The sequence below is a fragment of the Carettochelys insculpta genome, chromosome 2 (genome assembly GCF_033958435.1).
Source record: "Carettochelys insculpta isolate YL-2023 chromosome 2, ASM3395843v1, whole genome shotgun sequence".
NCBI lineage: Eukaryota > Metazoa > Chordata > Testudines > Carettochelyidae > Carettochelys > Carettochelys insculpta.
This window is the reverse complement of record NC_134138.1, coordinates 210,399,154-210,413,122: the sequence shown is the minus strand read 5'-3', so window position 1 is coordinate 210,413,122 and position 13,969 is coordinate 210,399,154. Positions and strand designations below refer to the sequence as shown.

The 13,969-nt window shown below is 40.7% G+C and overlaps 1 protein-coding gene across 1 annotated transcript in view; it reads left to right on the top strand.

The window, feature by feature from the left end:
- KCNH8 (potassium voltage-gated channel subfamily H member 8) overlaps positions 1-10,867 on the top strand; it is a 428,672-nt gene extending 417,805 nt beyond the window's left edge. Inside the window, exon 16 of the mRNA XM_074986135.1 lies at positions 10,043-10,867. Coding sequence (XP_074842236.1) covers positions 10,043-10,750 — 708 coding nt within the window. The 3' untranslated portion in view covers positions 10,751-10,867. The remainder of the gene's footprint in view (positions 1-10,042) is intronic.
- Positions 10,868-13,969: the final 3,102 nt, after the last annotated feature.

Sequence of the window (13,969 nt, the reverse complement as noted above, 5' to 3'; positions counted from 1 at the left end):
AGTTCTTTTGAAATATCTTTCAAAAGAAGGGGCTGTTTTGAAATATCCAACAGAGCAGCTATACACAAACAGCAGTGTTTTGAAATTAAATTGAAAAAACATGGCGCTCCTTTCAAAAGCGCTCTTCCCCTCCCGTTTCAGGAAGAGCATCTTCTTTTCAAAGCTCCTTTCGAAAGAAAACCGTAGTAGATGCTCTGCAGGCCCTTTTTTCAAAAGAGGCACCTGATTTTTCGATCCCTGGCCCATTATTTCAAAAGAGCGAGGGCCGTGTGGATGCTCCCTTTTGAAAGAGCAGCTCACTCTTTTGATCCACTTTTTTTGTGTGTGGATTCATGCTTTCAAAAGAAGTTCTTTAGGAAGAGATCTTCCAGAAGGACTTCATTCGAAAGATCACTGTAGTGTAGACGTAGCCAGATTAAATAACTCTCCAAAATGCAGAGAAATGCTTTTTGGCATGATAATAAAAATGGATCAAGTAAGAGATGTAGCTTTGTTTAGTTCTAGAAAATTAAGGCATAAATGAAGAAATCTGCTCTCTTCCACAAATCCTATTTTACAGAAATATGGTTTCTACCCCCCGGGAGAGAACTAAGCTGTGGGCAAAGTCTCTCTGTATGCTGGGCAGCTCCAGGAAATCTTCCGTCACTGTTTGACAACAGATAGTGAAAGGTGCTGCAAGGATGTCTAGGGTCAGAAGAAACAAATGTTTTTTTTTCTTTTTTTTTCCCCCTTCAGTGAAGATGAATGCTCTTATTTGTTGCTTCAGTATATTGTGTACCTTCTCCTTATCTTGATAAATGTAATGGGAAAATTCTGCTTGAGTTAAATGGGAGTGGAATCAGGCCCTGTGCAGCTACTGTTCTGAATCTTGCTAGGACTTCCATTTTATATGGAAAGAAGGTGTTATTGCCCATAGCAATACCCTATGCAGTGATCCTGTCAGAACTCACCCTTTCAGCATGTTAATTCTTGGCATTGCAGGAAATTCAGAAAGTAGATGAATTCTTTCTTTTGAGTCACTACTGAGCTAATGATGTGAAAGGACAATCTATAGAAGCAATGTAAAACCAAAGATCTGATCTTTACAACATTACATAGGATCTGTCAAAGAAGGGAAGTTAACTCGACTGTAGCCAACTTCCAGCTTAGTTCATTATATTCCACCTCTCTGGTTCATTTCAACTGAATAGGGAATTCTTCTTCTGTTCCTGTCATATTGTGCACTGCTCCTACAGGTTTGTTTCTTTTGGGTGAATTTCTTACTGAATTTGAATGATAATTATTTGTAAATATACGTATTTCTATCAGTTTGATTTTATTATTTTTAAAAGGCACAAATCAATAGTGTGACCTTACATTAACTCAATTCTATCACATATCTGTACCCTTACAAATTTCATACACAAATTGTGTTTATAAAATCACATTTCATTTAAGTTAACACAAAGTCAGTCTCATCACTTATTGAAGAGTTGCTTAGACAGCAGAAGAAAGGCAAAATGAGGAGAAATCTAGAAAGCTGGGAGAGTAAGAGCTAGTGCTGTGGGGAGAATGATCTAAAAAGCTAGCAGAGGAAAGGTTATTCAGGAGGAAGAGGCTATAGATACCTAGAAAAGGCCAAGAAAGACTAAACAGCATGGATAGATTATGGCCTGGAGCTAGTAACAAGATTAAGGGAAAAACAGTAAATGAGATATTAAAAAAGGAAAAGGAGACATTAAAAACAGGACAAAAGAACTAAAATGTTTGAGATGAAACTTATTAGCTATTAAATATAGCAGGCGAGTACACAGTGCTAGTAGTATTAAAACTGTGCTAATAAAAGGGCAGGTTTAATCGACCTTGCATATAAATGCCAAAATACATATTATACTTTTACTTGTACGTTTTAAAAGCATGACAATTGTCTCCACTATCCTCTGATCCAGTTATACTCTAGCTGCATATACTAAGTACACTGGGGCAGTGTAGTATGTGTTGCTTTCCATAGTCCCCATCCTTCAGTGCCATACCTGTGGCTGAATTTTATGCATGGCACAGTCCCATTGACTCAATGTTGCAATATTTATGAACATACATAATTTTTGGAACCATCTGAAAACCATTAAAAAAACAAACTTCATAAATAACCACAGCTACTGTAGACAATAACATTGACAAGTTATGAGCTTTCCTTAGGTACCTTCCATGTTAAAAATTCTATAAGAGATGTGTCTGGTGGTGAGAGTTTATCGGGTCTGATATATGTACGTATCTCATAGAGCTGGAAGGGACCTTGAGTGGCCATCAAGTCCAGTCTCCTGACTTCTTGGCAGGGCCAAGCTCCATCCCTGAGAGTTTGTTTTTTTTATCTAGTTGCGACAGACCCCTAAATGGCCCCCTCAAGGACTGAGCTCACAACCTTGGGTTTACAAGGCCAATGCTCAAACCACAGAGTTTAGGTGAAAGTAGCTTACAAAGAATAGGGAACACTTTGGCCAGGCACCTAAACGTCATAACACTTAGTCCGATTAAAAAAAAATATGAACATGCATTGCTGCTGGCTACCAATGACCTTCTAATATCACCATGGAATATATGGTATTGTGTTAAGAGCAAAAGACAGACAGCGACTAGGAAAATAGCTGCTTTTATAGAAAGTAATTGCATTACAACCATTCACTGGTGATCTTCAAACTACTCTTACTTTTTGCATGAGGAATACAGAAAAATAAATCCCTAATGCAAACATTCATTATAGGCCGCTGTTAGTGAAAAAAAGAAAACAGTCATTCAGTGGCTGAGAACAGTCATAGATAAGTTGTATGTGTTGTCTAGATTTCAAGTCAGAAAGATAGTGGAAGTATTTTAATTTATATCTTCACAAAATGAAACCTGTTTGAGCAGAATGGGTAAAACTGGGTCATAAAGAGGTCATGATCAATTCCTCATTAATGATTGATTTTGTATGCAACTTATGTAGATCCCACTGTTTTAATGTATAGTACAAAAACTACTGAAAAGCTACACTTAATCATCTTGTCCCATTTAAAATTGAAGGGGATGATAATTTTATTTGATTAACACTTGGCCTTTGTATTTTGATAATTACGTAAGAGCATATAGTTGCAGATCAAGTTTATCATTTAGACGTCAGAGTATGAGTCGTAGTCCAAGCTAGTTAGATGCCAAAGGACTGCAAGAAACTTGTATATTTGTTAGCCGGTGGCCGGGTAATGTGCGGTGAGGTACCAACTATGCCCTTGTTACCATCCAAGTCTTTAACTGCTAGAGCACAGGGCTCCTTCGCAGCGGGCAGCCTGGGACAGGCTGACGGATGCCCCAGGGTCCTAAACACCCAAGTCTTTTACTGCTGGAGCAGGGAGCTCCTAGCACTCTCACCTATGGCCAGGCTGTGGTAACCAAACGGTTAAAGTTCTTTTTATTGTGCCGGCTGTGTTGCAGTGACAGAGAATAACTGCAGTCAGGCTTAGATCTTAACTAGTTACAAGTTTATGAAGCTACAGTTATAAGCATGCGGTTACAAAAGGCTATTGTCTACTTCTTATATGCTAGCAGAGTACAGGTGTTAACAGGTTACATTACAATTCAATACCACGACATCTTAATACAACAGCATCTACCTATAGAGCTCTAATTTTTTAACTGTGCGCACCAAAAGGAGACCTTAATATGGGTACATCTTACCCTCCTTAATATGGGTATATCTTACCCTCCTTGCGTCTCTCGATACCAGCGTAGCCAAGCCAGGATTGGTCACTCAATTCCGCAGAAAGACGAATACGAGGTTGGGCATCCCCAGTTGCGGACCTCAGGAGGCAATCACCTGACCCAACCAGCAGGTAGTTGGTGGGAATGCACTCAGAGTCAGAGTGCTGCTGGGCCCATATTTATACCCCCTGGGTCACATATTCTCTTTCTTATCTATGGTGCCAGATCGTACTGGTCTGTCTTTTGTGACGCCAGTTTTTGCAAGGGCATTTCTTACTTAATTTGCACTTGTAAGACAGGAGATAAAGAATTTGGGAGTACAGGACATTCTTTTACAAGGGCGGAGATTCCTCTTCTGGGATGGCTGTGTGGGCACATCACTCCATTAATGCCAGCTGGGGTAATTTCCTGAGGCCCCCTCGTTAATGGTTAGCCTGCTAGCCCTCTATCTGTGTTTTCAGTTCCTCAGGATCACGATGAGCCAGTACATCTGGGCCCCTTTAGGAAGGCATCAAAGACTGTGCTGTTTAACTGCTGTTCGGTGCCCTGTGTGCTCTGAGGCACCTTAGAGGGGAGGCAAAAGCTGGTGTGTAGTTGGGAGATTTTGTCTGGCTACAATACTTCTAAATAACTGCAAGTGCAAAGAATGAGGATCTGTTAAAAACCAGGCCCCAAATGCCTACTTCAATTTACAAGAGACAAGTCACTTCTTTTTTGTCATGTAGGTAGAGTGCCTAAACCAATATCATTCCTCCCAAGTGCACACTTCTCTTGCTCAGCTGAAAAAGACAAACTAAGGATGACCAAGGATGTTGTGTTGCAGTCAAAGTATTTTTCTCTCTTCTTAAGGAGCAGTTACTAGAAGGGTCTACTAGCTGTTTTTAATTCCATTTTCTTGCTGTACAAGTTTAGAATATTCTAGCTAGTCCTGCATGTTGTGTTCAAATCAACACTCTGATAGGCACCCCAGTAGCTTGGCTTTGTCATCCCTTATCTTTGAATTACAGTTTTTTCTAAAAACAAATTATTAGGATTTTTAAATTGATGGGAATTATTAAATTAAAAAGCTCCATTAATGTAATAGTAAGTTTGCATAATTAAAATTTCAATCAAGGAATACAAAACATTAATATTCCTAGAGCATTAACTTTACACATAATTGAAGAGATTATCAGACAATGAAAATCATCATCAATCTATTTGAAGTCTCAAAACCTGGCTCCCTGTTACAGTATACATTTTACAACGTAAAATACGTACTTTAACCAGCATAACAATAACAGAAATACTATCTCTTTGCAGGACAGTCAAATTTAAATGATCACAGAATCAAAGGGTTGGAAGGGACCTCAGGAGGTCATCTAGTCCAGCCCCCTGCTTCAAGCAGGATCAACCCCTACTAAGTCATCCCAGCCAGGACCTTGTCCAGCCAGGACTTAAAAACCTCAAGGGATGGAGAATCCACCACCTCTCTAGGCAATGCATTCCAATGCTTCACCACCCACCTGGTGAAGTAGTTTTTCCTAATATCTAACCTACAGCTTTCCCTCTTCAGCTTCTGACCATTACTCCTTGTTCTGCCATCTGACACCATTGAGAACAGTTTCTCACCCTCCTTTTTAGAGCTCCCCTTCGGGAAGTTGAAGGCTGCTATTAGATCACCTCTAAGTCTTCTCTTCGGTTTCAAGGGTTGTCAAAGCCGGGGGTGGTAGCAGGGATAAGCTCCCACTATCTATAAAATGCTCCCATGGCGTGCGTCTCCAATAGCCTCTGACAACCGGATGGCCTTCGGAACTGCTACAGAGGGCATCTCTCTCCACATGGGAACGGACAGCAACCTCTTCAAACTGTCGAGGCTTAGAGTGAAGACCAGGGTGCTTACGAAGAGTCTAAGGGAGTTCCTTTTTGCTGACGATGCAGCTATTGCTGCTCACACTCAGCAGACTCTGCAATCAGTCATAACTCGCTTTGTGGATGCATGTACGGAATTTGGTCTCACAATCAGCTTAAAGAAGACCCAGGTGATGGGCCAAAATGTGGGTAATGAGCCATCTATCAACGTGCTAGACTACAAACTGGAAGTCGTCCATGAGTTCGTGTACCTAGGCTGGACGATCTCGGACAACTTGTCACTTGATAGCGAGATCAACAAGCGCATTGGAAAAGCCACCACAACGTTCTCCAGGCTGACAAAGAGAGTATGGGCTAATAATAAGCTCACTGTACACACCAAGGTGCAGGTCTACACAGCCTGTGTTTTGAGCACATTGCTGTACGCCAGTGAAACATGGACTTTGCGTTCAAAACAAGAGCAGCGGCTCAACACATTCTACATGCGCTGCCTTAGGCACATACTCGGTATCTCATTGCAGGACAAGGTCCCCAATAGCGCAGTGCTTGAGAGGGCAGGCATCGCCTCCATGTTCACCCTTCTCAAAAAGAGGCGTGTGCGCTGGCTGGGCCATGTCTCACGCATGACGGATGGCCGAATACCAAAGGACCTCCTCTTCGGCGAACTGGCGTCTGGAAAGAGGCCGAAAGGGCGACCTAAATTGCGCTACAAGGACATGTGCAAGCATGACCTCAGAGTTCTCTTTATCAGTGTGAACACCTGGCATTCGCTCGCCTCAGACAGGCATGCCTGGAAACAGGGAGTGAAGGAAGCTCTTGTTACGTATGAAACTACCTTGGTGAAGGAAGCGGAAGACAGGAGAGCCCTCAAGAAGATCCGTGCCCATGATACCAGAGTGACAGCTGCCTACTGCTGCTCACAGTGCGGAAAGGATTGCCACTCCCGGATTGGATTGCACAGCCACAGAAGACGCTGCTCGAATCAGTCCAACTGGGGCGCAAACCCATGATCCCTCGGGATCAAAGGATGCCTACTACCACTACTACTAAATCTTCTCTTCTGTAAACTAAACAAGCCCAAATCCCTCAGCCTATCCTCATCGGTCTTGTGCTCCAGACCTTGGGATTCATTAGATAACTCTCTGAATGAGACAGGAATAAAGCTTTAATAAGACAAACTGGAGAGCATCTCCAGTAAAAGGCTGCTAACTGCTATGCAGCGTTCCAAGCCCCCTGCCTTCAGAGCACATCTCCACATTCCTACGTTCATTAGACTGTCGTCTAAGCTATAACCTTCTACAAACACATCTCTACAAAGTTAACATTGTTGGAAGATTAAATGCTACAGTTAAGTGATGTAGCCACTTCTGGGGAATTTAATCACAAAACCCTAGGTTACTTTATTTTTTTTCTCATGCAGTAGTAGGCATCCTTCAGTCTACGTAGACTATGGATCGCGCCCTTCATAGTTCCATTTGGGATCATCATTTGCAGCGTCGACTATGACTGGGAAGGCCCACACGAGAGTGACAGTCCTTGCTGCATCTGTTGCATGTGTAGTGGGTGTCTGGCAGGTCCTTACTATGCTTTCTGTGGGCTCACTTCTCCTCTGCCAGATGTCTGATCCTCATCTCACCCTTCTGAAGGCCCTTGTGTAGTTCCTGCCTCCATCTGCTGCGATCGTCTGCCAGCTCCTCTCAGCTGTCCGGCTCAATGTCTACCTCCCTGAGGTCCCTGTTGTAAACATCTTTGCAGCGCAACTGGGAGTGTTCGGGAGGTCTTTTGCCAGAGGATAGCTCGCCATACAGGATGTCTTTTGGGATCCTTCTATCATTCATACTGTGGACGTGGCCAAGCCAGCGGAGCCGCCGCTCCCTGAGGAGGGTGTGCATGGTTGATCCCACTGCATGGGAGCCAGGGCTATAGGATCTGGGTGGGACGGAGGGTGAAGGCATGGGCAGCAGGTGGATGATCTGGGTTGGAGCAAGGTTCAAGGGCAGGCTGTAAGTGGGGGATCTGGGCAGGAAGGGATGTAGGAGGGGTCTGGGTTGTAGGGGGAGCAGGAGGGTCTGGGTTGTCTGCAGACTGGAGGGGTCCCCACCCTGATCTGCCCCAAACAGGAAAGAGAGTAGATTGTGTCCCTGCCTCCCTCCAACAGCTGCTACCACTACCCACCAGTATTCCCCGACACACCCCCATCTTTGGTGGGAGATTGTATACCAGCTGCAAAAGAATTGCAGAAGCCAGATTTATGGAAAACCCAGACACACCTTTGGAGTTCTTCATCACAAAGGGGCTTTTCATGGGTGCTCTTTTCACACATGAGTTTGATTCATTAATCTAGTTCATTTCCTTTCATTCCCCCCATGCTCTCTGAAATTCAAACAAATCTGCTATATACCTAAGCGGCCTATCAGCTGTCTCTGGAACCTTGTTATAAGCGCATGTAAAGAGCTGCCACAGTAGCCATTTCATTTGCATGCCAGGCTATGAAATGGCAGTACAAAACTCACTCATGCGATGTATCCCAGAGCTTTATCTGCTAGTTCCTTATTAGTACACTGCATATGTATCTACAAGTAGAGCATTCGTTTAACAAATCTGAGACCTGTAAGACTAGAGTCTCCTCTGCTTCTGACCCATTCCTACTTCTTCCCATCAAGTAGAATCATAAAAGCAAAGAACCTCATGCATAAAAGGGAAATACAACCACTACAAATAAAACAAAACGCTGAGGAAGGAATCTAAATGGGTTTTATACTTTCCTTCCAATTTCCCTATGCCACTACCTATTGCAGCTATATATTAATTGATTGTGATGGCTCATTGCAGAGTATGACCACCTTCCATGGGAGCTGTGGAACCTCAGGTGGTTGACAAGTCCTATCCTTGAACCACAAGTTCTGTAACAATGAGGACAGATGTTTCCAGGTACAACAGGAGGCTGTTGACTATGACTGAAAGGCAGGCTATCCTTTCTCCTGCACCTCTTGTCCTCCTCCGTTTGTTGGCAGGCAAATTTCAAAATGTAGGGTGCCATCGAGTAAGACTTCTCTCCATTTGGAGTGATCCTGGGCAAGTGTTTCACAAGTGTCAATGTCAATAGTGGACTTCTTTAAGTTATCCTTCAGCAAGTCCTTATAGCACTTCCATTGTCCACCTACGTTACAGTACCCTTCTTTCAGATGCGAGAACAAGGCCTGTTTTGGGGGGTGATGGTCTGACATCCGGACAACATGACAGTTCCAACGGAGGTGCCTCAATACTGGTGGCCTTTACCTCTTCCAGAAACTTGTAGCTATAAAAAGTACAGTGGGTGGTCATAACTCCACCAAACCCAGGATGAAGCACCTTCTTCAGTGGATTTTCTGTAACTGTCACAAAGGTGAAGATTATATTTCTGATTGTAAAAAAGTAAAGTTTCATCAGTCACCTAACTTACTGGTGGTCTCGTTAGTTTGGAGCAAAGCAACTACTGCTAGATTGTCCTGTTTTCTATTTTTGACAGGCCGGTATATCCTCCTGAAAAGAAATAAGCAGTCCTGTCTTGCTTTTGACAGATTACTTCCACTAATATCACTTTGATAAACTGCATGTGTTTATTTTCACATTCATAAAGACAGTAATCTGATACAAAATGGATTGATCAACCAACACTGACAGCACAGCAAAGTTCTCTCCCCCACACACATATATTTCCCTTAATTATTAAAAATAAACAGGTAACTGTAACTCCCTAAAATCTTTACCTTTAAAAATATACTAACAAACATGAACTGTTGTCTTAAGCTATTGATTTTCCTGATGAATGTGTTTACCTCCAAACAGCATCATTTTGATCCTGGGTTTCTTCTCATATAGCTCTTTGTGTACATTTTCTGAAGGATTCATCCTATCTTCTTTCATCAGTATTAATATTTCCATACCATTCATGTGTATCTTTCAGACTTTTTCTCTTCTTTTTTTTAAATATAAAAAGGAGTGTTTTAATCTTTGTTGTTAACAAGCTCTTGTTGCCACAGGAAATCCCCCAGGTTTGAATCTGCAGCCATTTTATATAGGTAGAACTTATTTTAAAACAGATGGGCATGTTCAGAGTAAAGAATTCCAGAATCTGCTTTTTTTCTTTTTTTTTTAGATTTTTCTGTTTTAAGCTAAATCTATTTTTCACCTGATTTCACTGTTATATTTGCTTTTTATGTGTTAGTGAAGGATGTAAGCACACTTCCAATAAAATGTATGTGTGCAATGGGAAGGCATACAAATTTAAATGGAAGGACAGTTTCTGTCACATTGCCTCTCTACTTAGTTAAATGATATTTCTTTCTAAACAAAGATATGGTATGATACTAGTGAATAAAGGCAGAAAGGTCTTTCCTCAAGCACAAAAAGGAAATGACAATGTATTTCAGGTGTGTTTGCAAACTATTTATCTGTTTGAGTGCATGAAACTATTGCCTGTTTTACCTTGTCTGGGCAGGTCTCTACTTTAACTCAAGAGGTCTCACAATTAAGAAAAGACATGAAGAATGTGATGCATCTTCTGGAAAATTTACTGATGTCACAGAAGGCCCCAGGGCTCTGTACAGTGCATGGCACATCAATGAGTCCTGCAATGGACAGCTTACAGACTAGAATGACTTGGACTACACATCAACCTTGTATGCATGTGCAAGCTGGGAATATGACTTGCACCAAAGCACAACTTCTCCATGGTAACACAACTCCTGATATTTGGAATAGGGATCCGTCTTCTGTAGGGAGCAGTCCCCAGAGAACTGAATCCAGTATTCAAAATTCTATGGGCAGTGAATTTTATTATACTTCTGGCCTTGAATATTCACCTTCCTGCTATCGGGTAAACCAGAAAGATAATTTGCAGTTTTTAAGATGTACCTCTCCATATTCAGATACTGCCTTGACTCCCCTTCAGTCTATTTCAGCAACTCTTTCTTCCTTGCCGTGCTCCTCCTCAGAGACTTCACTGCACCTTTTGCTCCCCAGCAGATCTGAGGAAAGTAGCTTTAGCCCAGGACCCGTCAGTTCACTAAGCTTTGAGAACTTGCCAGGATCTTGGGACCTCGAAGGAACAACAGGAGCAGTTTCTGCACCAACCTCTGAAGATTTCCTAGCAGCTGTTGTGACAAGCACAATGGATATTAAAGATAGCCAAGCCATAAATGTATAATGGTACTCAAAGCATGTTCCCTAGCTACCAGTTTAAAAACTTAAACAGTACTGCATGACGGCTTCGTTTTGCCTTTTCTCTGGTGAAAATGGAGACTTGCTAAGATGAAAATTCAGATTTATAGAAACCAAGTGGATATGAAAAGATATAATCAGTTCATACTGTAGGAAACAATTTCTAGATTCTAGAAGCATGTTGAAAAGCATTTTGTATGCACATATATAACTTATGGTCTGTTTGGCAGACTTTTATGATAGCCACAAGACCCTGAGGGTCAGAACAGCTGGAAGTCTAGGACAAAAGAACTGTCATAGGAGGCTTTTGTTGCTTGAAGCAAAGGCTCTTCCTGAGTGCCTGATTGTTTTTCTCAGACAATATCCATGGCACTGTTTGCTTCAGGTGATCATGGCTCCTGCTGGTTTATTTGTCAGTTCCGTGAAGGTAAAGGAGCAATTATCGCTGCATGTCATCTCCTAGACAATCAACCAAATAGAATTGGTAGAGAGTGGTTAGTTGTTGCACGTTATTTGTCATGTAAATGAAACCTCTTTATTTATCAAAAATACTATTTTTATATACTTGGTATGAAATAAGTATCTAAAATTATTTAAAATATTTATAAGGAGAATAAGGGTTTCTTTTCTTTTTGGCAAAAGCTTGCAATTTTAACAAGAAATGCACTATCATGTATTAACAATAGTTTGATCTACGTATGTAGTTTAAAACTGGATCCCCTTTTATCTGCATGTTGTTTGCAATGAATGTATCTATGCTGGAGGAATTCAAATAAAAGGTAATATTTTATTAAATAAAAACATGGAAAATCAACTCAGATATTAGTATTTTAACCTGTGAAATGTGCTACGATTATAATATTCAGTGCCCTTCGTTTATGTTACAGCATTCTGTTTCCACCTCTATAGTTGAAGCTGGACCAGCACTTTAACATTATCCCTATTTTAAGGGGGTTGGTACTTTTTGGCCAACAAAATTCAATACAAACTAAAAATTGGCAGGTAGAATTGTCGACTAAGAGCAATATTTTAAGCACATTTAAAATATTTAAACTATTTTAATCAGCAAGAAAAGAATAAATCTTGAACTGTTATATTTATCTATTGGTTTGTACTCATATACCTAAAAATAGCTTTCATCTTTAGAAAAATTAAATTTGGTGAATGATTTTGTCTATAAAATTGTTTAATTGTTTTTGGTATTTTCAAACTATTTTTAAATGCTTAATATATTAACACTTTGAATGAGGATTTCTGTGCATGCATAGCAACTGCTCTTCACTGAGATTTTTCTATGAACCTTTAAGATGCATACTATATGCCATAAGTATAAATTCATCGCAAGTCTCCATACTTATATCCTCTTTATAACCTTAGATTATTTTGAATAAGGAAAAAATACTGTGAGATTATGTTTAAATAATAATGCATCAAATCCAGCAATCTTTATCAAGATGAAACACCCCCTGACTTCACTGTTATTGAAATTTTGATTTCCCTGGGAATTTTGAGTAAGAATCTCAGGACTGATTCCAGTGTTAACGGTTTGATGCCATTGGGAGCACAAATTCAACCTGATATTCTCTGTTTAAGTCACATCATTCCCCTTTGTTCTCTCTGGTGTAAATTAAGAACAAAATGTCAGCATTGAATTGTGATCTGCTTGACTTTTGTCAGTGTGTCAGAACTTAAACATGATTATCTAATAGAAAAAATTACAATCAAATATTGTTTTTGTTTAATTTTAAATACAGACGCAAGTATCAAATGAGCAACATAGAGGAGGTGAGGAGAGAGAAAGAGAGGGAGAAAATAAATTGCTTGGTAGAATATATTACCATGCATGTCTACAGCATTTTATAGGACCAAATTATCCCATTTTTGTCAATGCCCACAGAAAGATAGCCTACTTTAAAATCCCGTCTTCTGTTTATATTCCCACTGGAGAGGAAGGAAAGGGGTAGAACTTAATACTGCAATCCCACCGCAGACTGATAGCAGAGGAAGTGAACCATCCATGCTCCTATCAGTGTTTCTCCTTCAGCAGACCAGCATTATTTAGATCAGTCTTAAGCTTAGTAGAAGTCTGCCACTACTTTAATTTGTCCCATCTTCCTCTAGCCATCCAACTATATGTTTGATTTATAGCAGAATCTTTAACATACACTGTTCACATGGAGCAGCTATCACTGATTTAGGAGCCCACAGCATAGCTATTCACACTTCTTAATACTTCACTCATTTGTTCCTCTTCAGAATCATAGAGTAGTGGAACTATGAGCTATGAGCAGGGTCACCTTGGGTATTTATTAATATTAAAACCCCTTTTAAAGCATCTGTCACTGTAATAACCAAAGTCTATTCAGCTGCTCAAGATGGATTTCAGTGTGGGTGTTCCTAATTTTTTTCTTCCAACTTCCTGACTTAAGCATCTTATTGTAACTTTTTTTGCACTAAATTTTTACAAAAATAAAATAATTCAACTCTGTTTTGTCTCTATTCTTCATGCGCTCTTTCCCTCACTTAATTTCTGTTTTCTTACACTTTCTAAGTCTGTTGTTTTCATCTCTTTTAGTGACTTTCCCCATACTCTTTATGGTATAATACTTGTTCCCTCACTACTGTGCAGTTTCCTGTGTTCAGCCCTTCTATCACTCATCTTCCCCAACAATATTTCCCCATCTTACACATCCCCTCACATTTGTCCATCATTCTTCCTCACTCAGATTATATCTACACTAGAGGGTTTTGTTGGCCAGTAAGTGGACAGAAAGCAGCACTTTTGTTGACAGCTGTTCCCCATGAGGAATAACGCCTCTATCAGCAGAGATCTGTCAACAGAAAGCCAGTCTGGACATTCCAGGGGGAGGCAGGGGAGCCTCTGTTGACAGACAGGGCTTCCAGGCTGCCAGGCAGCACTGTCAGCTCTGCTTCTGGTTGGCCATTTTGCTGATAGAGCAGCTGGATGGTCTAGCCACTCTCTGCAGGTCCACTTGGCAATTTTGCTGTGATCTGTTGAAAGAAATTTTGGTTGGAAAACTTCTGTTGACAAATCCTTGTAATCTAGACATAGTCTCACTGAAATCAGACATATTGTCTCCTTTTCCTCAAGTCAGATAATTTAAACAATTCTCTCAGTAACAATTATCACTGGAAAGCAGTCCAGTAGCACTTTAAAAACTAACAAAATAGTTTATTAGGCGAT